The 23,886-nt window shown below is 45.0% G+C and overlaps 3 protein-coding genes across 5 annotated transcripts in view; 1 reads left to right on the forward strand and 2 right to left on the reverse strand.

The window, feature by feature from the left end:
- Window positions 1–91: 91 nt before the first annotated feature.
- ptpdc1b (protein tyrosine phosphatase domain containing 1b) lies at window positions 92–4,315 on the reverse strand (the record flags this gene model as incomplete). Its single annotated transcript, XM_083674769.1, has 10 exons — window positions 92–232; window positions 322–432; window positions 610–792; window positions 1,140–2,161; window positions 2,320–2,457; window positions 2,638–2,756; window positions 2,855–2,935; window positions 3,160–3,325; window positions 4,004–4,051; window positions 4,279–4,315. 10 exons carry the CDS (start codon window positions 4,313–4,315, stop codon window positions 92–94), a joined length of 2,046 nt encoding a protein of 681 aa, XP_083530895.1.
- A 3,087-nt stretch (window positions 4,316–7,402) lies between these two features.
- adtrp1 (androgen dependent TFPI regulating protein 1) lies at window positions 7,403–13,926 on the reverse strand. Of its 2 annotated transcripts, none has more exons than XM_083676136.1 (6): window positions 13,733–13,926; window positions 12,817–12,966; window positions 12,614–12,715; window positions 8,629–8,744; window positions 8,283–8,443; window positions 7,403–7,974 (listed from the first exon to the last, which is right to left on the reverse strand). In XM_083676136.1, exons 1-6 carry the CDS (start codon window positions 13,895–13,897, stop codon window positions 7,934–7,936), a joined length of 735 nt encoding a protein of 244 aa, XP_083532262.1. In that variant the 5' UTR covers window positions 13,898–13,926; the 3' UTR covers window positions 7,403–7,933. The 2 variants fall into 2 exon arrangements, with proteins under 2 accessions (XP_083532262.1, XP_083532263.1); XM_083676137.1 differs by having other exon boundaries at window positions 7,403–7,982.
- A 1,157-nt stretch (window positions 13,927–15,083) lies between these two features.
- The window catches only part of LOC310808167 (protein bicaudal D homolog 2-like), a 54,361-nt gene continuing 45,558 nt past the window's right edge, over window positions 15,084–23,886 (forward strand). For both annotated transcript variants that reach the window (XM_083674901.1, XM_083674902.1), the window contains exon 1: window positions 15,084–15,612. In XM_083674901.1, the coding sequence (XP_083531027.1) occupies window positions 15,373–15,612 (240 nt within the window). In that variant the 5' untranslated portion in view covers window positions 15,084–15,372. The remainder of the gene's footprint in view (window positions 15,613–23,886) is intronic.

Below are 23,886 nucleotides of genomic sequence, written 5' to 3' on the forward strand. Positions count from 1 at the left end.
TAACAAATGTGCAGGAAGGCACAAAAGATATGGCTGGTGTCCCTGAATATGTACAATAACAAGTGTCAAAGGGACAAAACCAGAGGGGTTGTTATGTGGTAGGTAAGAGTGGCACAACTAGATCCCCCTCCGCCTTCGCCTCCGCTGTCTCCCTCATCTTGTGTAAAAGGAGCCTGGTGACCTCTGTCATGGTCGCATACACACTCTTCCCTGCCTCCGAGCTTTTCCCCAGCTGATGAGAGAGGAACAGGCCGTTCAGAGCCACTGAAACAAGACCATGCTTTGTCATGAGGTGGTTTCGTGAGGTAGTCGGTGTCTTACCTGAGTGAAAGCCTTGATGGTGCGGTCCAGGAAAGCAACCTCTACCTCCTCTGGTATTGTGAGCATGTTAGCCATGCAGTCTAGGATGCACACTAGTGACTCCTTTGGGGCCTGGAAGGAATGAGATCAAACAAAGTGATTAATTGACAGGGGACATTGTGTCTTCGAACAGTCAGAGGTGTTATGTGTGGACGTAGGTTTCACTCCCAACACGCAAGGTGATAAGATTATAGCCTAAGCACAGGTTTGGGTTTGGTGCCAGAGCGAGGAGCTGCTTAGAGTTCTTACCTGGTCCAGCGAATTGAGGACAGTCTGAGGGTTGTCGTTGTTTGGGTCAAGGGTCTGGGCAGCCTTAGTGGAGATGACTGGCTCGCTAAGCTGCTCAAGCCACGCCCACATGAGCCCCGCGAGGATAAACGGGTCCCGCTCCATACACAGCCTCTCCCATGCCGCCCCGAGATTTAACTCTGCCTGCACACACACACACATACACACACAGACGATGCAACGAATTACAACTTTGCCTGCACTTCACAGAATATAGGTGGAACCCTAACTCGAGATCCATCCAATCTTCACAGCTCCGAGGCTACTGCTCAGGATTAGTACACATTAGTATGCAGTTATTCTTGAGTTATTCTAAGCATGCATAAGACCCTGTAGAGCTCATCTGAGCACTTCACCCTGTTTTTTCTGGAAATATCTTGAAATATGTGAAAAGTAGAGGTCAGATACAATATGTTTGGATTATATTTTTAGTAGATTATAGATTTGGTAGGTTATACATCCCAAAGGTTGTGGTATAGACTTCCTTGTACCTGCCAGATGGAGACTCTGCGTCTGTGCTCCTCCTGTCCATCCTTGGCAAGGTCCACAGCCAGGGCTTGGGCCACCAACAGCCTCTTAGCCTCCAAAGACAGCTCTGTCAGGATGGTGATGAAGGGCACCTCTGACTTGTCCTCCTCCTCCTCCTCGTCTCCATGGGCCAGTTTACCATTGACGGTTAATTCTGCCCTCTGCTCCTCCTTCCACCTGGACAGCAGTGTGCCCATGCTATAAGTATTCAGCACAGCGGACCCGCTCCGCTGGACAGATCTTTTTTTCGTCTTCTTCAGAAGCGGGGATCCCTCTTGAAACTTCTTACACCAGAGGGACTCTTCAGGTATGCTGACTGAGAGCTGTTTGTCATCGCTGCCACTGCTCTGGGTCGACAGAGGGGAGGCCTGCTGGCTGCAGGCCACAGGCAAACTGTTCTGGGAGACTGTGGTAATGGTGGGAGACAGCAAGTTGAGTTCAGACCCCAGCCTCCTCAGGTCTGAGTCGCTGTAGCTGAGGCTCTTCCTGTGGTAGAACAGGGGCGGCTCGTTGGCATGCCGTGGCTGGGCGGGTGCACCGGGTAAACGGGGCGGGTCCCCGGGGTCACTAACCGCAAAGCTGATGTGTGTTATGGACTCGCGGCCCACGGACCATTCCATCTCGGCTGTGATGTCAGGGACCTCCAGAGTATCCTCCTCTATGACCTGGCAGTTGTCAGCAATGTCCAGGAGCAGCCTGCAGACCAGCTGGATGATCTTGGGCAGGTGCCTCAGCTGCCGCCTTTCGTAACCATGCAACATCTGCCTCTGGCGGGTCAGGTACTGGGACAGGGTGACCGGGTCGGTCTGTGGCTCAGCACGCGAGAACACGCTCCTGAGGGGAACGAGGAACTGGGCGAACTCGCGCACACATATCAGCTGACCTCTGGTCTGGATGGAGTTGGGTCGCTTGGCGCGCACAAACACGATGGCCTGGTTGGCTGTCATCCTGGTAGCAAAGACCAGGAAACACGCTAACAGTACACCTAGGGGGGAGGAAAATGGCTAAACGTTTAGCAAGATGGTCCGTCTCGTGACAGAAATATGGTCATAATCAGAAATATGGTAATATTGGCTGTTATGGACAATTACTGTATTTGTGAAAGCTTTATTACTCGCCAATTATCATTATTCTACGTGGTACCTGTTCTTCCTAGACCAGCGTGGCAGTGGACGGCCATCTTCCCCTCCTGCATGGCAAAGGCCATGACCTTCACCATGTCCAGGATGCTGGAGTGGGAGGTCACTCCATAGTCATTCCAGCCAAAGTTGTAGAAATATACTGGAATGTAAAGGATGGTAATGATTTAGTGCAATCGCCGCTTTAGGTTAGGTTGCTTAGCAACCAACAGTCAGATGTGAGGTGTGTTAGACAGTAATAGTGATTATGAGTATGGTGTTGAGTCTGGTGAACGGGTGTTGAGTATGGTGTTGAGTCTGGTGAATGGGTGTTGGTACTGACTCTCATTCTCCATGAAGACCTCCGGCCGATAGGTGAATCCACTCTCTGTCTCCAAGGGGTTTCCACAGCTGGCGTGCTCCCCGGGCCTCTGCAGGTTGATCAGTGTCTTCAGGCCACATCTGTAACATCAGGGACAGACACATTCTCAGTGGAGAATCCACAGTCAGAGACTCCACAGTAATCTGAGGAAGACCGTGACGTTGAGACATTGTCATACCTTTTGAATTGGTCAATGATGTGGCACTTTTCAATTATTTCAGTGGAGGGTCTGGCCATGGCGAGTAAGTTGTCAGTGACCCTGAAATGAAAGACATGTTTGTAACTGACGTGTTTTTGAAATCATGTTCTAATTCCATCACCTTCCAGAAATTCCAGGGGAACGCATGCAGAACAGTTAGTTAGTTATAAACCCCTATTGAACTTTATGATGGATAAACAATGAACAGCAACAGCAAAGCTGTCTAGTGTACAGTAGAACAGAAGTGTACAGTGGAGTAGTAGTGGAGACTTTATTTTGCCTACCAGGAGGAGTAGAGGCCTGTGATGGCCTGCTCGCTATCGCTCCAGCGGGAGGGGTCCTCATACTTGCATGCCCGACCCCCACATCCCATGGAGCACTGCACGTGCTCAGGGATGACATAGCGCAGAGTCTCCCCCATCACTGTATACTTCGCCCTGGGGGCTCTGACTGGGTTGGACAGAAGGAGGAGGGGGGGGTCATACAAAAAACTTTAAAAATGGGGCCAGATGCCTCTCTGCTTGGCACTCAGCATGAAGGAGATGGATTGGGGGTAAGGCCCTGCGGCAGACTACAGTCCTGTCCAGGGGGTGTACTTGTGCTTGAAGATGCCTCAGCAAAGGGCTCTTGCCCTGTGATCCACTTTTTACTTTTGAGGTGACGTTTAGACAAGAACGACCGATAGTGGAGGCGGATCATTGATTTTGACATGGCAACAAGCATAGCGTCAAACTCAGTGATCAGTAACCTTGAGCCTTCAGTGGTTCTAATTAAATTAACTACAGCACCAAAGGCAACATTAGGATAATGACATTAACATCATCTTAACTGAGGAGTTCATCAGGGAGTGTGCCATTTACAAGTATTTAATCTTTAGTCTGTCACTCTCCACCAGACTCTCTAACCCTAACCCTAACCCTAACCCAACAGAATTACCGTAAAAATAGCAACACTCTCCTTTGAGTTCATATACAGGACATTAAGATCAACAATACATATAATAAGTAAAGCCCTCTTCACATACATAACCAAGCAACATCAACATACAAATATTTTCACATAACATACAAATATATCCATAACAATAATCAATCAGTTAATTTATCAATAAGGAAATAGTGATCATACCTATCTCCATGAAGGGGTAGAGGACTCCACTGCTTGTCTGCGGATGACCTGTTACTCAGACTGACATCCACTGCCATCACAGTGCCTTGAGACAGACACACACACAGACTACGGGTAAGTCTGGGATAAAACCTTGTTTCTCCTTGCCATTGTAGAAGCTGAACAATACTGTCAGTACAAAAGGGCCATTGGTTGTTTCTCAAGATGCACGCGTATATATATCGAACGGCTTATTCAATCAGAGTGCCAGACATTTAGTCAGAGGTGAAAGTTACCAATGACGCTGTAATCAAAAACAACTTCAGAATCCATTTCAGGGATCGGTTCATGACCATCAGTGAGTGACGAGCTGTCTCATCATTAACGTTATTCTTGATGATCTTGAGAATAAATCACCCTAAAACAGAATAAAAGTTCAAAGTAACACCGAACCCATATCAGTAAACATGTATTAAACATGTAATCTAGACTCCCTAACCCTGTTTTAAACTAAAGTTAACAGAAGTCTTTACCACAAACTGCTCCTGCTACAGTGTATAACAATTCGTCATGTCTTGATGACTACTTGTCTGCATGTGTTGCACAGTATTTGTGTATATACAACCTTTTCCATTGATACGCGGATAGTAGCTTTTACTTTGTATTATATTGTATCATATTATATTGTATTATATTGTATCATATTGTACGTATTGTATTGTATATTATTGTATATTATTGTCATGCAATCGACGTGTAACTTTGCTGCCTTCTTGGCCAGGTCTCCCTTGTAAAAGAGATTTTATCTCGTGGGTTTTTTTATCCTGGTTAAATAAAGGTTAAATAAAAAATTCCCAGCTCATTTACCTGTGATGACAGAGGTGAGGATCTAGTGACCATCAGCATCTTCAGACATCAACGTATACCAGCTGCACATTCCCACACCAGACCTGAGAAACAGCAATCTTCCCCGCTCTGAGGTTCTCCTGCTCAGGATTAGTACACAAGCACCATCATGGCTTGGCTTGACTTCAACTCAAGACTTCAACTCAGATTATCCCTGCGAGTTAGGGAGGGGCAATAACACTGTCTACTGCATCCTTCACGGTCCTCTCCACGGTGTCATGTGTCTCACCAGAAACGCGTTGCTTCAGCCGTACAAAAGCACTATCCTGATCTCCATTGAGAGGATATCAAGAACGTGGAACCGTCAGAGATGTGGGATGATCTGAAGCACAGGCGTAAGTGTGAGCACTACTCCCCGTTCCTTCCTCCCTAGTGACCCCCTAGTCATTATTCTGCAGCTCAGGAGGGGAGAAGTGGGAGGGCTATTCCTGACTCCTCCTGGATTAACACTCTAATCTCATTACTACAGGAGGAGGCCCCCTGCCCCAATACCTAACCTCTACCTACCTACCTAACCTCATCAGGGTCTGAACACCTTTCTATTTATAAACACTCTGGCAAGATCAACAGTTGGTTACATATCAATACTGGCTCCGAATTAATCACCAACAGATTACAGACATGACATTAATCACATATCAATGCTTCAGTTACGGTAATGTTACAGTACAATATAGTAACACCACAGGATAAACTGTAATCTCATAGGGTAATCCTGGGTACTGGATATCAAGCCCATGCAATTTACATTCATTGTTTGTTGATGTGAAGAACAACCTACAGCAAGAGAGCTGATAGGTTCAGTCCTTACTTTGATAGGTTGACACTTTGATAGGGTTCAGAGCGGAGCATTCCTTATCTCAAGACAGTGGAGTGACTCAATCATCCTCGAGTCTGGGACAGGACAGGACATATGCAGAGCGGTCAAGTAAGGACCTGATTGGCTTACTAACTGTACAGGTCTTTAAAGCTGATTAAGGCTACATTTCCTTAGGAAGGAAATACGTTTAAAACAAACGCCACTGACGCAACCGGTAGTAATTATTCCTTAAGTAATGGAAGTGTGTCTAGTGTAACTGTGGCGTCCTTGAGGTAGAATACACCCTAACATCCCTGTCAGAGTGCTTTCATACTGTTTATTGGGACATTCAGGCTGCTATTGTAAGCCATTTTTTTTATAGCCTTTTCTATTATGTGTTGGCTAATACTCACACTTGTTTGGGATAACAGCATCATGCTATCTATTCATGAAGCTAATCCGCCATCATTGAAATACTATCTCAATACCCTTTGCCTATTATTGATTAATTTGTGATTAGGTCAAAAATATTGATGAGGATTGACAATACAATATTGTCGACTACTGTGTGTTTCAAACTGGTAAGTGATTGTATTGTATTCATACAATCACTTATTCATGGTGAGGGGATTTAAGGTTTACTTAACCATCTGTGGTTTTACCTAATCAGCTCAGTGGTCCAGGCTGGTGGATCATTTGAAGGAGATAATACAACTTTTATTCTCTATGAACAATAGAGAATAAAAACAACACTTATTGAAGGAGACAAGCAGCTTTTTTTATGGAGCAGTAACGTTGCTGCGTCAACATTACAATTCTGATATGTATGACAGGTGATACAGCCATCCAGTAAAACCTTAAATTATGAATTAGCCTACATTCAGGTGAACTAATCAAATTAGCTTTGGGCAGATATCTACTAATGTAATCTGATTCAAAAACAGTGACGTCAGGACTACAACAGGAGGTAATACCTAGACTAGAGGATGATGTCCTCTGCCCGGATGGAGATGTAGGTGACAAGATTACCTCTGGTGAGAGTGAGATCACAGAGTGGGAAAGCTGCCATACTGCCTGCCCTGACAGATGTAGTCCTAAATAATGTCAGTTTCTCTTTGCTCTCCATTAAGGTTAGTGATCTGATACAACCCTTTCATAAGTGTACATTTTTATTAAATGTTTATGTTTTAATGTTTTTGCTTTGCCCCAAGGTGGCTTGGGTTTGTCATTCAAACATGTATTTAGTTATTTTGAAATGCTCTGACCAACTAGTATCAACATGTTGCTGATAGCATAGCCTAAAATTGATGTGACCTGGTAAAAGAGATGACAGAGGCAAGTAGCCAACCGGTTTCCCTGCTTTCTCAAACAATCACTTTGGCCGAATCTCAAGTCTTTCCTTGATTCCTTGTGTCCTCTATCCTCGCCTCCTTCTAAAACTCATTGGAGGAGTCTGAGGTTCCTCTTTGAGCCTCCTCCTCCAATGTGATTTGAGAAGAAGGCGAGGAATCAAGAAAATACTTGATATTCGGCCACTCTCGATTTCTGTTGAAGAGAAATGTTGAGCGGACAGCGCCCTCACCTGGATAGAATCGGTAGTGATAAGCCAAGACGCATGGGGCTGTATACAAAAGGTTTAAACCGGGTTAAAGCATGAACTCCTTGACAGCATGAAATCCTTGATCTACTCAATAGACAACACGTGAATGCACATAATCATTAAAATCTATTTACTTTATTTCTTCTCAGGAAGTTGTTTCTTTATTTCAGGTTACATCATAAAACTTAGCGTAATCTATAAGATACCATATCACCATGAATTAAAAGGATAAAATGACAAGTGCACATTAGGAACTTTCCCTTTCACAAACGTACAGTATCAACTGAATCAGCATCATGATAAAGGAATCGGAATGACAAAGAAAGAGAGAGAGAGAGAGAGATCACGAGTGTTGTATATATAGCATACAGCTACTATGTCAGTGCAAGTCTACGCCACATGGGGCAAAGGAACAAAATGGATTAACTCAATCGGTAAGGCTTGACTTCAGACCTAACATGATGCATAAGCTGTTACCTCACAATGACACGTTCAAATAACAGGTTGCTCCTGACCATAGAAGCGTAGTGTGTGTGCCCTCTGTCTGAGAGATACACCAGTGCCCTGGTGGGGGTGATCAGTGCTGGGAGTCTGGGTCCTGTCTGTCCTCAGGTGATGTAGGCCTCTGTGGTCCCCAGTGTGGCGCTTAGCTTACCTGCCAACAGACTCTTACTTCTTCTTCTTCTTCTGAGGCCCTTTCAGAGGGAGAGAGAGGGGGAGAGAGAGGGGGGGAGAGAGGGGGAGACAGAGTAGAGGAGCTAGTTAATGAACAACACACAAGACACGCCTAGAGCAAACTTCCCTTCTGACACAACCTTTTGTTCAGGCAGAAGTCAGAGCCGTCGCTGCATTCAAACTGAACTGTGTGTGGAAACGCCTGACCTTGAGCCACAGTGGTTGAGACATCGCTAAATTCTAACTCTGGGAGCATCTATTTGAATACAGTGTGGGGATATTCTCCTTTCTTTTCATTAACGGTCTGAGAGCTGTCTCACCTGTGCTCCCCCAGATTTTGTGGCTGAGCTTCTCCCCCAGTATGTAGAGGGGGGCCATGGTGAAGGCTGCAACCCCCAGGAACACAACCAGGCCTACGGGGCTGAGGTGGGCCATGATCTGGTACACCCAGATACCCGAGACATGGTGCACCCACAGAACCCTGGGCGGGAAAGACAGTTATCAGTATCATCACCTTAGGCCGGGAAGCTCGGAGTGAGCAGTGAGGAGATGGTCTCAGTTACATCCTCAAAACATCGATAAAAGAATATCTACAAGTCAAACAATGATTTGAAGATCAATCAGAAAGACAAGATATGCTGTAGGGCAGTTGGTGTTGAACCTTACCATGCCAGATACAGACCGGCGAAGGAGGCCAGGCCTAGGATGCTTTTGATTCTGCTGGGGTATCTATGAGGCTGAATATACAACTGCACCAGCAGCAAGGGCACGATAACAGTGTGCTGTAAACAAGAGAAAAAGACAAGAGTGAAAAAATTATAAAATAAATGATAAAAGACCACAACCTACTACAATAGCCCATGAATAATACATGTGTAATAGCTCATTACATCGGTATGGGTTGTCTGGACAGAGGAGGGATTGTAGTGTAGTAGTTGATAGTAGTGCAGACCTGGGCAAACTACGGCCCGCGGGCCACATCCGGCCCTTTGTACGTCCCTGTCCGGCCCGCGTGAGGCCAATCATAAATTATAGGGATGCACCGAAAATTCAGCCACCGAAAATGGCCCAAAAGTGCATTTTCGCTTTTCGGCCGAAATACCTAAATCACCGAAACAACACGGCCGAAACACAATTGTAATGACGCAATTAAAAAGCGCAGCCAGCACACGGTTATCTGGATAAGAGCCAACATGTCTGCGGTGTGGACTTATTTCAATATCTCGGAGAAAGACCCACGGATAGCGATTTGCAAAACATGCAATGCTGAAATTTCAAGAGGGGGTGTATCTGCAAAGAGTTTCTCCACGTCGGGTTTAATTTATCACCTGAAATCCAAACATCCCGATTGCCATTCTAAATATGAGAAGAATGCGGCGCAGAAAAGAAAAGTCAATCCGAGCACGCCCACTCCGTCTGTAGCAGACGTTTTTGAAAAGGCAAGAAAGTTTTCCAGTGATGGGGCCAAGGCAAAAGGCATAACACAAAAAAATTATGGAATTTATTGCCTTAGATCAGTGGTTGCCAACCCATCGATCGCGATCGACGGGTTGATCTTTGAAACATTCCCTGTAGATCCCGAAAATAATAATTATTATAATATAATATTATTTATTACACGGCTCTTCTTAATGCTGTAGATTAGAACGTTCCATTCACTTGAATGGGCCTTCCAAACGTTCGGCGGTCAATTATTTTCGTATAACAGACCGTTGCTAATAATAATTGACCGCTGTCTGTCTGTCAATACTATGAATGGTAACAAATAAATAATAATAATTTATATGAGGTTAGTACACAGTCATAGCCATAAATGCAATGGTTCTAATAATTGACAATCTTTTCTTTCGGTGTTTCGGTTTTCGGTTTTCGGCCTTGGTTTCCTCATTTTTGGTTTTCGGTTTCGGCCAAGAATTTTCATTTCGGTGCATCCCTAATAAATTACAACATAAATTAGACAAATATCTGTGTCGTGTTTTATTTTGAAATTTGAAATTTTATTTAGAAAAGCGTTACGTTTGTATTACTTACGTATGGACGTATGTGCGTGCGTGAGCTGTGAGTGAAGGTGAACAGCGACAAGTGACGCTAGCCAGGTTACCCTCAAGATGTCGGCTCACGCTAAGAAAAGAAAAATTGATAACGAATGCCGTGTTTTCAACAAGACATGGACTGCCAAGTATTTCTTTATAGAAATTAAAGGTAAAGCCGTGTGCTTAATCTGTGGTACACAGGTCGCTGTGTTAAAGGATTATAATTTGAATCGCCACTACACGACCAAGCATGAGGATAAATACAGAAATCTGTCTGATGAAGAGCGTGCGCGGGAGTCTGATGCGTTGCTAGCAAAACTGCAAACCCAACAAGGACTTTTTACGAAACTTCACACCCCCAGAGATGCAGCCGTCAGGACAAGTTATGTAATTTCTCACAAAATCGCCAGAAAAAGTAAGGCGTTTTCTGACGGAGAGTTTATTAAGGAGTGCTTATTGGACTCTGTTGCGCTGATGTGCCCGGAGAAAAAGGGCGCATTTGAGAACGTGTCACTCTCCCGACGCACTGTAACGAGGCGGGTTGAGGACATCGCTGGAAACTTGGAGCTTCAGCTGAAGAACAGAGCGGCCGACTTTGACTGTTTTTCTCTGGCTTTGGATGAGAGCTGCGATGTACGTGACACCGCCCAGCTACTCATCTTCTTACGTGGGATAACTGCAGACTTTCAAATCACGGAGGAGTTGGCAGCCATGCAGTCAATGAAAGGGACAACCACTGGTAATGACTTGTTCACAGAGGTAAATGCATGTTTGGACATGTTAGGACTGAAATGGGACAAGCTGGCAGGTGTGACAACAGACGGTTGTCCAAATCTGACGGGGAAAAATGTTGGACTTTTAAAGAGAATGCAGGATAAAGTGACAGAAATGAACCCTGTGCAGAAATTGACATTTTTGCATTGTATTATACATCAGGAAGTGTTATGTAAGACAGTGTTAAAAATGAACCATGTTGTTGATGCTGTAACTAAAACAGTTAACTTCATCCGAGCGAGAGCATTAAATCACAGACAATTTGTTGCATTTTTGGAGGAAAATGAGATTGAACATGGTGACATAAGCTATCACTGCACTGTCAGGTGGCTCAGCCTTGGCAAAGTACTGAAAAGTGTCTGGGACCTGAGAGACCAGATTCAGGATTTCTGTGTTAAGAAAGGACATGACATCCCAGAGCTTTCAGATGAAGACTGGGTGGCAGACCTCGGATTCGCTGTGGATGTGACTGCACTAATGAACGAACTAAATGTCAAACTGCAGTGCAAGGGCCTTTTTGTGCATGAGATGTACAGTGCAGTGAAGGCTTTCATGAGAAAGTTGCAGCTTATCTCAAGCCAAGTGAAGGACAACATTCTGACCCACTTGCCAACACTAAAGGAAGCCAAAAGATCAGCCGATCACCTCCACAAGTAGTCAACCATGTTAGAAGCACTGCATGCAGAGTTTTCGAGGCGATTTCAAGATTTCAAAACTCTTGAGAGTGAAATGCACATGGTTTCTTCTCCCTTCAACTGCAGTGTGGATAATGGACCAAGTGATGTTCAGATGGAACTCATTGACCTGCAGTCTGACACACTTCTGGCAGAGCACTTCAGGTCAGTCTCACTGCTGGACTTTTACTCCTCCCTCAAAGAGGAGAACTTTCCACACCTGAGGAGGCATGCTCAGAGGATTCTAGTCCTCTTTGGATCTACCTATGTATGTGAACAGACATTCTCAGTGATGAAGTTCAACAAATCCAAACACAGATCCTCTATCACTGATGACCACCTCTCAGCTGTCCTTCGCATAGCCACCTCAGACATTCAGCCAGATTTCAATGCCCTTGTTCAAGCCCAGAACAGACTGGATTATTCTCACTGAAGAGGTAAAATGAGGTGGAAAACATTACAAGTTATTGTTTGTTGTATTGCTGTATTTCTATAAACTTGTTAAGTTGTTTGTTGTTTTTCATTGTTTGTGGAGATTAACAAGTTAAAAATAAATTGCACTGATTCAATAATTGTTTTTGTTTTCTTATTTGACTTATACACCACAATTTCACATTGCCTAATATAAATATTTTCAAAATATATAATTTAGTGCATTTTACAATGGAAGAAAGTTGAGCAGAATTAAGTTCAAGTTATCGTTGGTGTGGCCCTCTGACACAATTCAGGTTTCTCATGTGGCCCCTTGTAAAAATTAATTGCCCACCCCTGTAGTAGTGGGACAGTTGAAGAGCTCAACCGACGTTGCGCAATATTAGTGCCTTTACATTTACGGCATTTAGCAGACGCCTTTATCCAACGCGACTTACAACAAATACATTTGTTTCAGTTAGTGAATCATCTATCCATCAGTCATCATCAGTCATCATAAGAAAAAGTAATCTATGGTAGGTGGGTAATGTGTGAATATGTTTTGTCTTCATACATCTGACACTGGTCGAACTGATCGTATCTGCAAACACGTTTCCCTTGATTTTCTGCCTTGTAACCGTCTTCAAAGTGTCATGTGATTCTCAAGTTCACAGCCAATTGGATACAGGCCTATCTATAATTGAATACATTGGGATCCTTCAGTCCAAATTCCACAATATGCACGATTGTGACACTTACCAGAGCATGGTTCAACCACCTAGGAATTATTTCGTCAAGGTACTTTGGGTACACCAGCTCTCTGTCATAGGCATATATCGACCAGAAAGATGAAAACACAAACTGTGGAGACAAGAGGAAAGTTAGAGTGCCTAATTCAAAGCAGCGTCATTAGCATGAGCAATTAGCCAATTTTGTGCAAAAACTGAAAAGAAGACACTTACTGTACCGACAGGAAACGCTAGAACAGTGAATATGGTGTCCCGTAATTTTACAAGGAGGGATGGAACCCCGCCACGCAAACTTTTGGCTGGCAGTATGAGATGGATTATGTCGATCAAAACACAGAGTCCGAAAAACACCGTCTGCATAACCTGTGGAAAAATGACAGCATGTCGCATAATGATCAAGAATCACATTCTTGAAGTGAGCTCTTCTGATAGGTGTAACTGGTGAAATGTCATCTCCACTTTACTCATTACTAAGGACATGTAGATCTAAGTGGAGACAATGGGCCCTTTCATACCAAGGGGTTAACCCAGGGAAACTGCAGGCTATGGTAAAAATAGGTCTATGCGGGTCACCAGACCCATGTGGTCATTCCCAGGTCTGCTTTGGTGTAAAGAGGCAACCCATGTTTCTCATAAAGATATAGGCTTAGGCTAAAGATTCTATATGCAACAATGTCTCTCCTGTTGGGGTTCCATGGTCCCCCGAATGCATAAAAAAACAAACCCAATGCATTACCCCTTGTAAGGACAACATGCATGCATGCGCGCCTCCGGCTTGAATCTTGCATTGTCTCTTGTGCTTTACCCCCAATACGAACGTCGTGTTTTAGTCTAGATGTGTATGAGAAACCTGGGTTGCCCTTTTACACCGAAGCAGACCTGTGAATTACAGGGTCTACTCGATGTAAAACGAAAAGGGACGAATGACATGTTATGCCGATTCAAATCACATCAAAAGGAACTCCATATCGAATGTACAACATGACACTGACAGCAAGATACAGTAGCAACTAGGTCGGGTTACAACAACAACTTTTCCTCCATTCATTGCAATTCATTTCATATTAATGCATACTGTGGCTAGCTAGCTAGCTAGCTTGATGTCAGCAGCAGAAAGCTATACGCTTACCAGATTGATGAAAGTCAAGTATTTCCATCGGCCTCCATATGATTTCGCTCCTGGATGCCCCTCTGTGATTTTTAACGAGCAATTGACCGATAGCGTGAACATATACCATGCAAATATTGCCATATGAATGCACACATACGATCCCCAGGACATGGTCGTAGCCATTTTGACAGTGCTAAATCAGCAGCGGCATCGGTGCTTCCATTCCAGAGATGTAGATCAATAACAATACCTAGTGGTAGAAAACAGTACTACAGTCTATGTATGATATTGTTATTTTTTATTGGTAAACATCAAACCATGGACTTACCATACACTTATTAATTAACATCAAACTCTTGTGGACTCTTTATAAGTAGCGTGTATGCGGGGCTCCCTTGTGAAAGAGACCTGGGTCTCAATGGGAAACTATAAAATAAAATAAAGGTTAAATAAAAAAATAAAAAAACATTGCTGTGATGTTCTCATGCATTAGCTGTTATCGATGGTATGTCAAGTCTGTATCCATTTGCTCATATTAATGACGCAATTGGGCTCAACAAGCTTATTGCGGATATTAAAAATGTGTGTGCATGGCACAAATAAGTATTTGACATATACATTGATTATATTGTGTGTCTGCCAAGAGATATTTTTTTAATCATCAAGTGTTATAAGTGTTCCACTTCATCATAATCATTTCAAACCCTCAACAGTCTTTGTGCATTTTCCACCATTTAAATCTCTGAAGTCGATTGTATTTGTGAATTGTGTTTCTATTGGTTGACTTTAATTGACGTGGTTACCTGTAACAGATGATTGCGATTGTAGGAGATTATTAATAAACTGGTGTCTCACGGTGTAGTTTGCCAGTCAAGGTGAACCACAGGTCGCAACTCTGAATCTGCAGTTTTAGAACAAATGTTTCTATGTTCTTTTTAGGCCTTTTTATGTCGAGCCAACACTCTCACACCCGTCTGTGTCTGCTCAAATTGTTTCTATAAAGATAACTTAGATATCAATATATCAATATATTTTATTATTTATTATCAAAACCTGAACGTACTAAGAAAACCTACAGATGGCAGCAGAGACGCACGGTGACTATACGATCATATATTTTTTATCTACTCATTCTATTTCTATACAGAGAAACGCGCCTTTGCAAAACACTTCCGTGCTCCACATAGGCAAACACACAATGCCTGATGGGATAAGAGTCCATTGCCGAACAGCTGTACATCCCTTGTGCTAGTTTTGGGTACTGCAATCCTACATTTCCCGACAAGCACTGCCATTATCTTCGAACTCTCCCAGCTGGGTGATCTGACAGCAACGGACCGCTTCTCCCCAATCGCTCTGAGCAGCCGGGGAGAGGCGAAGGGCAACCGCAAATATGGAACAATTTTAAGGGATAACAGCAGCCTCTCCTGCCGGAAAAAAAATCAAAGAACCACAGCTACATGACAGAAAACGTAATACCCAAAGCGGCAACGAGAAACGCAAGAGTACCAATCATGCAGTTCAAATACAGAAGAATCTAATCATCATCTATTCCAACTAAAGGGGTTGTCCGCGATCCTTCAAGCCGTCCCGCATCGCTCGTCGTAGATCCCCCTAGCGCTACGGCCGAGGTTGCTCAGCATCCCCAGCCGGCAAACATGTCCGTGGAGGAGCAGCGCTATTCCGACGCGATGCTGGTGCTAGAAGCTGGACCGGAGTGGCTCCGGTCCGAGATCGAACGCCTTTCCCGGGAGCTGAGTGAGACCACCCATGAGAAGATCCAGGCTGCGTCGTACGGGCTGGCGGTGCTGGAAGAGAAACAGCAGCTGAAACAGCAGTATGACGACCTGGAGGTCGAATACGAGACAGTGCGGCAGGAACTCGACCAGCTCAAAGATGTATGTAGCCCTTTTTAAGTGTATTCCTAGGCTAGTGCATGAATTGGAAAAAAATATGGATGCTATTATATTCAACCCTATGTGTTCATTACAAGATCGATGTAGGTGTGATCATTGGGATTCACTCACAGTAGACCATTGTATTATTGTAAGGTAAATGAATAGTAGCCTATAGTAGACTAGTGTTACTATAGGCCTACTGTGTGTTAATTGAAGATATCCTGACTTTGACACCCCATGAGCAACACCTGAACCCCTCATCCTACAAGGTCAAATGTAGGGGGATGAGGGGCCTCATATTCAGTGATTCCTATGTGAGCACATTGGTAGCCTCTTCTTGAGGAGTTCATGTCCTGCATAGAATAGACTACCATGATGTAGCTTACTGCCACATTCCATATCTCAAAGTGGAATTATTATGGTTTTTGGGTTTTTTTATCTGTGATTTTTCTGTTGGCAGTGAAATGTTTGACACTGTAGCTGATGTTTTCCAGACAAGTTGCAAATGTATCAATGTTGTGTGTTTGAATGTTCATCTTTGCCATCAAAATCCTGCTTGTTGATGGGAACATTTTTGTGTTAACGATCATTCACGCCACTGTTGCTACTCTGGTGTGCTATATGCAAAGTAGTGAACTCAGTAGGCAGTTGTAGCATTTGGTTAGAGAGATTAGAGAGAGTCTCTCAAACCCGAGGCCCTAAATGAGCAGGATTTTCTAGTCTGGTTGGAAAAAAAAGGCGGGCATACGGTAGTTTGAATTTTAAAATGTCCCGCCTAAAAATGAGGAAGGATGTGGAGGAAAATAAACAAGTTACGACTGTTCAGGAATGGGAGGAATGCTGCTGGTTTTCTAGCCTGGCTGGAGAGACAGATAAAGGATGCCTCTGTGTTATTGAACCCGGCCTCTTTCCCTCCTGTTTACACACTCAAATCATAGTTTTCCCCTCCCTGGCAGACGTTAGGGCCTTGTGATTTTGATTAAAACGGACTAGAAGTAGGTTAGAGAGTCAGAGCTATCCGCTGCAGCTGCTGGACAGATCATGTGTCCCAGAGCAGTTTTTTTTGGTGAAAAAAAAAAAAAAAGGGGGATGTCCTCTTACTGTAGCACAGGATATTTCAGCGCTGAATATATTTCATGAGAGTAACTTCATGGCCTGGATGAGTCACTTCCTCCGTCCGAGGCCCACAGTATGTGGAACTCTTCCAAGAGATTTGAGAACTTCCCAGTTCCATCCCTCAAGACTAAAGACCAATGGCTGTGTTGCTTGGGTACCCCATGACACACCCCATTTGCCTTGCCAAAACATGTGCACCGAGACATGTGCATCCCTTGGGTATGTTGTCTGTTTGTGAGAGGGATGAGAGAGAGGAAGAGAAAGAGAGAGGGAGGGAGGGAGGGAGGGAGGGAAGAAGGAGAGAGAGATAAACCCACGGCTGAACAGATATGACTACGCAGTGAGAAGTGGAGACAATGACCTCATAGTTATCCTACCCCCCCCCCCCCCCCCCCCCCCGCTCTTCCCCTGTCTGTGGTCGACCGCTGGGTTTTTAGATAGGAGTACTTGGGGCTGCCTCAGCAGCTCCTGCTCCGTTGTCCCATGCATTCCTTCGGCGAGTAGGCCAGCCTCACAGAAAAACAACACGAAATAGCCCTGAATAGAGGAAACAGACTGGAAACTGGTGAGAATGGTAACCATGACAGCAAAGGAAGAGAGAATAGGGTCAATGGAGTGATGGCTTTGGTTGCTCCAAGACACAGATAGTGATGCTTTTGTGTTTTTTTTTTTTTTTTTTTTTATATTCTTTTTTTTCTTTTGCAATCTACCAAAAGGCCTATTAGCCTATCCCCTGAAAGCTGGCAGTTGCTAGAATGCAGTCTGATTTATCACACTTTTGTCAAAATCACCAAAGTGTGGTGTCTTGGTGACTGGTCAATAACAGTGCCAAATTTAACCCAAAGTTTGATTCCTTCTCACCGGTTCCTCTGAAATAGGCTAGCCTTAGCTAACGAGGTACTGAGCTGAATGGGGTATCGCTGCTCCTGATCATTCCCTTTTGTCCGGTCACCGGTGTAATGAAGGCTTCTGTTTCGTAATTCACTGTGCTTTATAAAGGGGTTGCAAAGGTTGTGGCTGGCATGGCACCCCTCCAGACACAATGCACCTTGATAAGGAGAGGTCATTAGCAGGGCCCATTGTGAAAACGGAGGTTTCCATTGCGTGCCACGATCGGCTTGCCATACCTTGCCATAGGTCTTGATGTTGTTGAGAGACAATGTTGTACATTTTGTCATAGGGCCTTGGCTCGTTGGGTCTTCTTCTCCTCAACTTGGAGGATGGGAAGATCACGGGCACAATAAATGGATTTTCACTACTTTCTGATGAGAGCACCACTTTTCTCATGTAAAAATAGACAGAAATTGTCCATCTGTGTAGCCTGTTAACCCCAATCATACCCGAAGGCAGTGATGGGAGTGAGTTGTGATGTCCAGCCTGGTGTCCTCAGGGTTAAATGTTGGCCATAGATCAACGGTCAAGGTTCACTGCAGAAGGTGACCCAAGAAGGACCATGTTTTCCCCTCCTCTCTCCCCCTCTCCCCCTCTACCCCTCTCCCCCTGTAGCTTTGTGTGCTCTGCTGTCTGTTATCAGGAAAGAGAACGGAAAACAAACAGACACCTTCCCCCTCGGATTTCCTCTTCTGGCACTGTGGGAGAAGAGCCTGTTTAGCAGGAGGCCAGGGTCAAAGACAAGAGAGGGACTGTCAGACTGGGGGCTAAATATAAACCCTTATCTCAGAGGCTCTTGTCCGCTGGAAATTAAATATGATTCAAAATGTCCTCATACATCATAGGATACAGGATTCCTCCATGTGAGGAATTGCTTATAACGTTATGTATCATTAAGTGTTCTGTAATATTGTATTCTGTATTTTGCTCATTTCTATCTTACTTAGTTAAGGGAGAGGATTTAGAAGAGCTAGTCTTACTTACAGCCGTAATAGTTTTCTCTGGAGACTGCAGAGAGTCGAGCTGACCTAGAATGTTGAGTGTCTTTGTCTCTGGTGGTGGTTCAGGCAGTTGGACAGCTATGTGTTTAGTCAGGTAGCTAAATCATGTTGTCTGTCTTTTGTCTCTGGGGATGGTATGATAAGTACCTGGCTGCTATTTACCCTGGTGAATACCATGTTTGGTTGTCCTTTCTCTTTGGCTGTCCTCTCCGAGGACTTAGACAGACTGGAATAAAAGAGCCGGTGAGATTTATACAGCAGTCCAACACTGAAGCCTCCCCAGCTGACCCTATCCCATACCACACACACATGGACACACACACACACACACACACACACACACACACGGCTATTCGTTGCGTTTATAGGGCCAGATGTTACTCTTTTGTCCCAATCTGGGTAGAAACAACAAACCAGAAATCATCATTGGCAGTGAGCAAACCCCAGCTGCCCTTTCAGGTCTAAATCTGGGGGCAGGAGAGGGCACACACACACACACACAGCCCACACCAATCTGGAGGCAGGAAGATGGAGGAATTCAGCTCTCAGCTGTTGCTTAGTAACGGCACAGCTCTTTGCCTTCCTGTGAGAAGCCGGCTTGCTGCCTCCTCAGCAGGTGATGAGAGAGTCAGTGTGTGACTGCTGCTCTGCTGCTCTACAGATTCACTATTAGCAGCTACACTGCTACTGTACAATGGGACATACCATATAGCCTAGTAATGAAGGAAAATCTGAGAAATACTTCTTCATCCCCACTACCCCCCGGTGCAAGTTTCTCTCCTGTAAATAAATAATAATAAAAAAAATCTTCCTTTCTTCTAGCATTGTGACTGCCAATGGCCCCTGGTCCTAGCATAAATACATTTTTCTTATGATGACTGATGGATAGATCTCAGATCTGTTCTCAGAACCTTTTTTGTGGTCCAGTGGTTTCATCCACAGATTGAATATCCCAGATTGTATTCACCTGCTGACCTAAACCTTTAGATGGTCATTGTCACACTGCTCATGCTTGGTGGAGTGTTACTGCTGGCGTATTGTCATTGATTGGGCTTCTCACCCTCTCCCTGCATTCCATAACACTCCAGCTAGATGAGAAGGGGGGAGGGGGGGGGGGGGGGTCATGGTCATGTCCCTCTGTTTGTCTTTGCATTGACTCCTGTCATCGTCTAAGTGAACCGGTGACATGCTAAATCCCCCCTCTACCGCCCCCACCACACCCTCCCCCAGCCTTCCCCAAGTCTCACCTCACTGTCCCCATGTCATGAGAGGGGAAGACACCGTGCTCTGCCCGCTGCTTCCAGGGACTGTTACCCGTTCAGACCGACCTCATCGAGAGGGGAGGTAGCAGGCCGGGCTGGCCGTTACGCCGGATTAGACTGTCCATCTGTCGGCCATTTGCATTGTGGGGCAGTTGGCCCCCCGACCCCTGTGGTGAGCCCTGGGGGTCCCGCTGTACTACTACTAGGGGCTTTTACTTGTGTCTGTCATTACTTTTAGTGCTTATATTTATGTTTTTATAGTTATTGTCCTGTATTATTGATTGTTGTACAGCTGCTCTGCCTCAAGCGTTTCGTTGCGTTGTGTACTTACATATCATGTAATAAACAAATAAACTCGAAACTTGTGCTGTACTACATTGCTCTATCCTAATACTCTACGGACTTCTAGCAAAGAGACTGGCTTGCAACACACAGAACAGAACTGGGCCTACGATGTTATACTGTACCAGTCAAAGGTTTGGACACACCTTCTCATTCAATGGTTTTTCTTTATTTTTTATTATTTTCTACATTGTAGATTAATATTGAAGACATCAAAACTATAAAGGAACACATATGGAATAGTGTAGTCAACAAAAAAGTGTTAAACAAACCAGAATATGTTTTATATTTTAGATTCTTCAAAGTAGCCACCTTTTGCTTTGATGGCAGCTTTGCACACTCTTGGCAAGGTGTGTCCAAACTTTTGACTGGTACTGTATGTCTTCTATCTGTTTCCGTATCGGAATTCAGAGAATCAAGTGACTCCAGTGGTCAGATCATATCAGCGCACAATGTTTGTTCTCATTAAGTCATCAGTGCACATTCCACACAGACCCATAAACTGATAAGAAGGCACTTCACTCTGTGTCCTTTTATGATCTGACCGTCGACTTTTAAACTTGTTACCGTACACAGTAAAACTTCTAATCACAAGAGGTAAATTACATTTTACGATATCTTCACAGCTGAGGAGAGTAGAGGCCAGTCTCCCCCTACAGCTGGTGTTGATATTCTTACGTTAAGCCACTCAAGGATGACATCATGTTGCCACACCTCCAACTGTTGGTGGCCAGGTTAATTCAGTCCCTGAATTAACCTTGTGTTGCCTGTTTCTCCTGTGGAGAGACCAGGAGAAGCTTGTGTCTGTTGAGAGAGGCTTCCATTTCAGGGAAGCTTCTCCTTGTTTTGGTTCAGATCAGCTCCAGGCCTCCAGTAGGAATGTCATGTGGGAGACAGGCTGGCCATAAAGATGTCACCAGCTCTCCTATTAGTTAGAGGGGTCGGACAACAGGCTGATAGAGGAGAAACCCATAGCTTTCTCCCCCACTACTCTACGTATTCCTATTTATTAGACACACATAAACACACACACACACACACACACACACACACACACACACAACCACTCACTCACTTCTGCCTTGACAAAGGCCTGGTGTTCTTTTGGGTCCTTGTGGCATTGTGGCGAGAGTGTCAGAGAACACAGTAAAGCCATTCAGTCACACCCTCTCTCTCTCTCTCCCTCTCCCCCTCTTTCTCTCGCTCCCTCTTTCTCCTATGCCTGTCTGTAGCAGCAGCAGCAGCAGCAGCTGTGGATTGTGCTGTGGAATTCTCCCGGACAAAACAGAACCCTAAACACAGTTAAGCTCAGTAAAACCTGGGCGCTCTGTGCTCAGCTCGCTGGCCTTTGTGTGCCTGAACCCACTGGGGTTAACAGGTCTTGGGTGTCACAGACGAAGGGAGGGTTAAACGCTCCCAGAACACAGCGGACGACAGAGGCTATATTGAGAGGCCTCCCATTGTTGCTACATTTGAAAAGATCGGTCACTTTTGTCCCTGTTAAATGCCAGATCACCAGAGCATACATCGCAATGTCCTTTGACAAAGAGGTTTGGTGTGACACTGTGGACCCTCCACTGTGTTCATGCTGTCAAAGATCTTGGATCCCTATTGGACGAAAAATAGGAGGAGCATAACGCGTCATCATCGTCGGCTCCCTTATAAGGGAGATGTCATGAAAGTCAACCTGAGTTTGTTTGTAATGTTGTGGCCCCAGGGTTGGGTGGGGCTTGTTCTGGAGGGCATCAGTATGGAGCTCTGATGTTGATGGACTGGGTCTCCCTCTTTGGGTCTAAGCCAGGACTTTGATTAGCTTACTGGCTGATCTGTATGGATGGGAGGTTGCTGAGTGTGTTCAGGGGGTTGTTTTAGTTTGATGGCTGTCCTTCTCTGAACTATCTGTACTCTGGTAGCCTCCCTGCCGCCCCGCGCCCCCTCCTCCTCCCCCCTCATTGTTTGGGGTGTTCTAACCGCCCCTTTCATCTGCGGCGGCCCACGCTGGAAGCCTGCTCCGCAATTAAGAGGTAATCTTTTCTAAATGGCACTAAATAAAGTCCCAAATCCCCTCCCTTCTGGGCCTAAGAGGATGAATCCCAGCCGCTGTGCAAAGGGCTTACGGAGGTCTGGGAGCCCGGCCAGGGCCAGCCACTCTCAGCCCTCAGCCCTCAGCCCTCAGCCCTCCACCAGGGACCGGCAGGCTCTTTTGAGTGTGCTGCTGCCCTCTGTCCCCTTTAGAAGAGGTAGGAGAAACAGACTAAACAAAGACAGAGCACACCAATGTTTGCTCAACAAATAGCTCCATTAGTTAATAGTTCCATTCAGTCTTCTTCAAGTGATCCAGCCGGAGGTGACAACTACTGTACAGTAACTTGGATCAAGTGACCGTAACCTGCTTGACAGTGAAACAGACCTACCCCCCCACCCACCCACATTTTATTCAAACTGACTGCTGTTAAAAGTCTTAATGACTTTGGAGGGTTTTTGTGGAGTACCCACAAAAACCCTTTTGTTTTATTTATTTATTTATTTATTTATTTATTTTGTTTTATTTTAAGTACAGTGAAGGCGTGTTTGTTGCCTATGAGTTTTTCGTCGGTGAGGAGGAGTGACAGGCGTGGGTTGGTTGGTTCGTTCGTTGGTTGGCTCTGGTGAAAAGGGCTGAGTGTTTGTGAAGTAGTATGCCAATAGTACAGGATAGTTGAAGTGGGGGCAGCTGTGTTTGTTGCTCTTTAGTTTGGTATGTGGGCCTCTGTTGGGAGGCTAAAGGTTAGCAAGGGGAGCTGGACTTCATCCTCAGTGTGGCAGTAGGAGCTGTACGGTGGCCTGGAGGGGGTCAATCCTAGTGCTGGTGGAGAGCAGTAGGTGTGATGATTGAGGAGTGTCTTGATCGTTCTCAGAAATGTAGCCCAATGCTGTCCGCTTGGCACTTTAACCCAACGATACCGGTGTGGAGAAGGCCTGTTGAATCTAGCCACCGCCCTGCATGGCGAGGCTGTGGCCCTTGCCGGCTGGAGAGGGTTAATTCCCCATCTGCCCTCCCTCCCATATTAGCTGTATTTAGCGTTGCCAAGGTCAGCTTTTTTTAGTGGATAATGGCAGTTGGGAGTTTTCCCTCCCAAGCCGAATACCCCAGGGATTCAGGAGTGCGCAACGAGCCAAAATGTGTGTTGCGTGTTGTGTGCGTGTGTGCGTGCGCGTGTTACATTGACAGTGGCTTGATAAACCACCAGCCTCAACAATGACAGGCCGGCCAGCAGGGTGCGTGGGTCGGTCTGAGGTCAGTCTCTGTCCAGGCAAATCTACTTTGTCCTGGGATGAGGTGATATTGTTGTTGTTGTTGTTGTTGATCATTTCCTGTTCGTCATAGTTGTGCCAGGGGATTGGGCGACAAATCTCTGCTCAGCTTCTAAGCCCCCCCTGTGCTGAGTCGCCTCACCTGAGTTTGGCACAGATCCAATATCCCTTCGGCCGGCACGTACAGATACTAGCTCTTTTCTGCCGTGGATTCACAGAGGTTAGGGCTCGGCCAAGAACGGACAACAGACATTCATTAAAATTTTATGGGCATTTTATGTTTACTAAAATCACGGTTAGATTTGACTAGAACTGATTCGGCAATAGTAATAATTTGTTTATTATTATTTTACATTTTACATTTATAG

This window comes from Argentina silus (genome assembly GCF_951799395.1).
Source record: "Argentina silus genome assembly, chromosome: 8".
In the NCBI taxonomy this organism is placed as follows: Eukaryota; Metazoa; Chordata; class Actinopteri; order Argentiniformes; family Argentinidae; genus Argentina; species Argentina silus.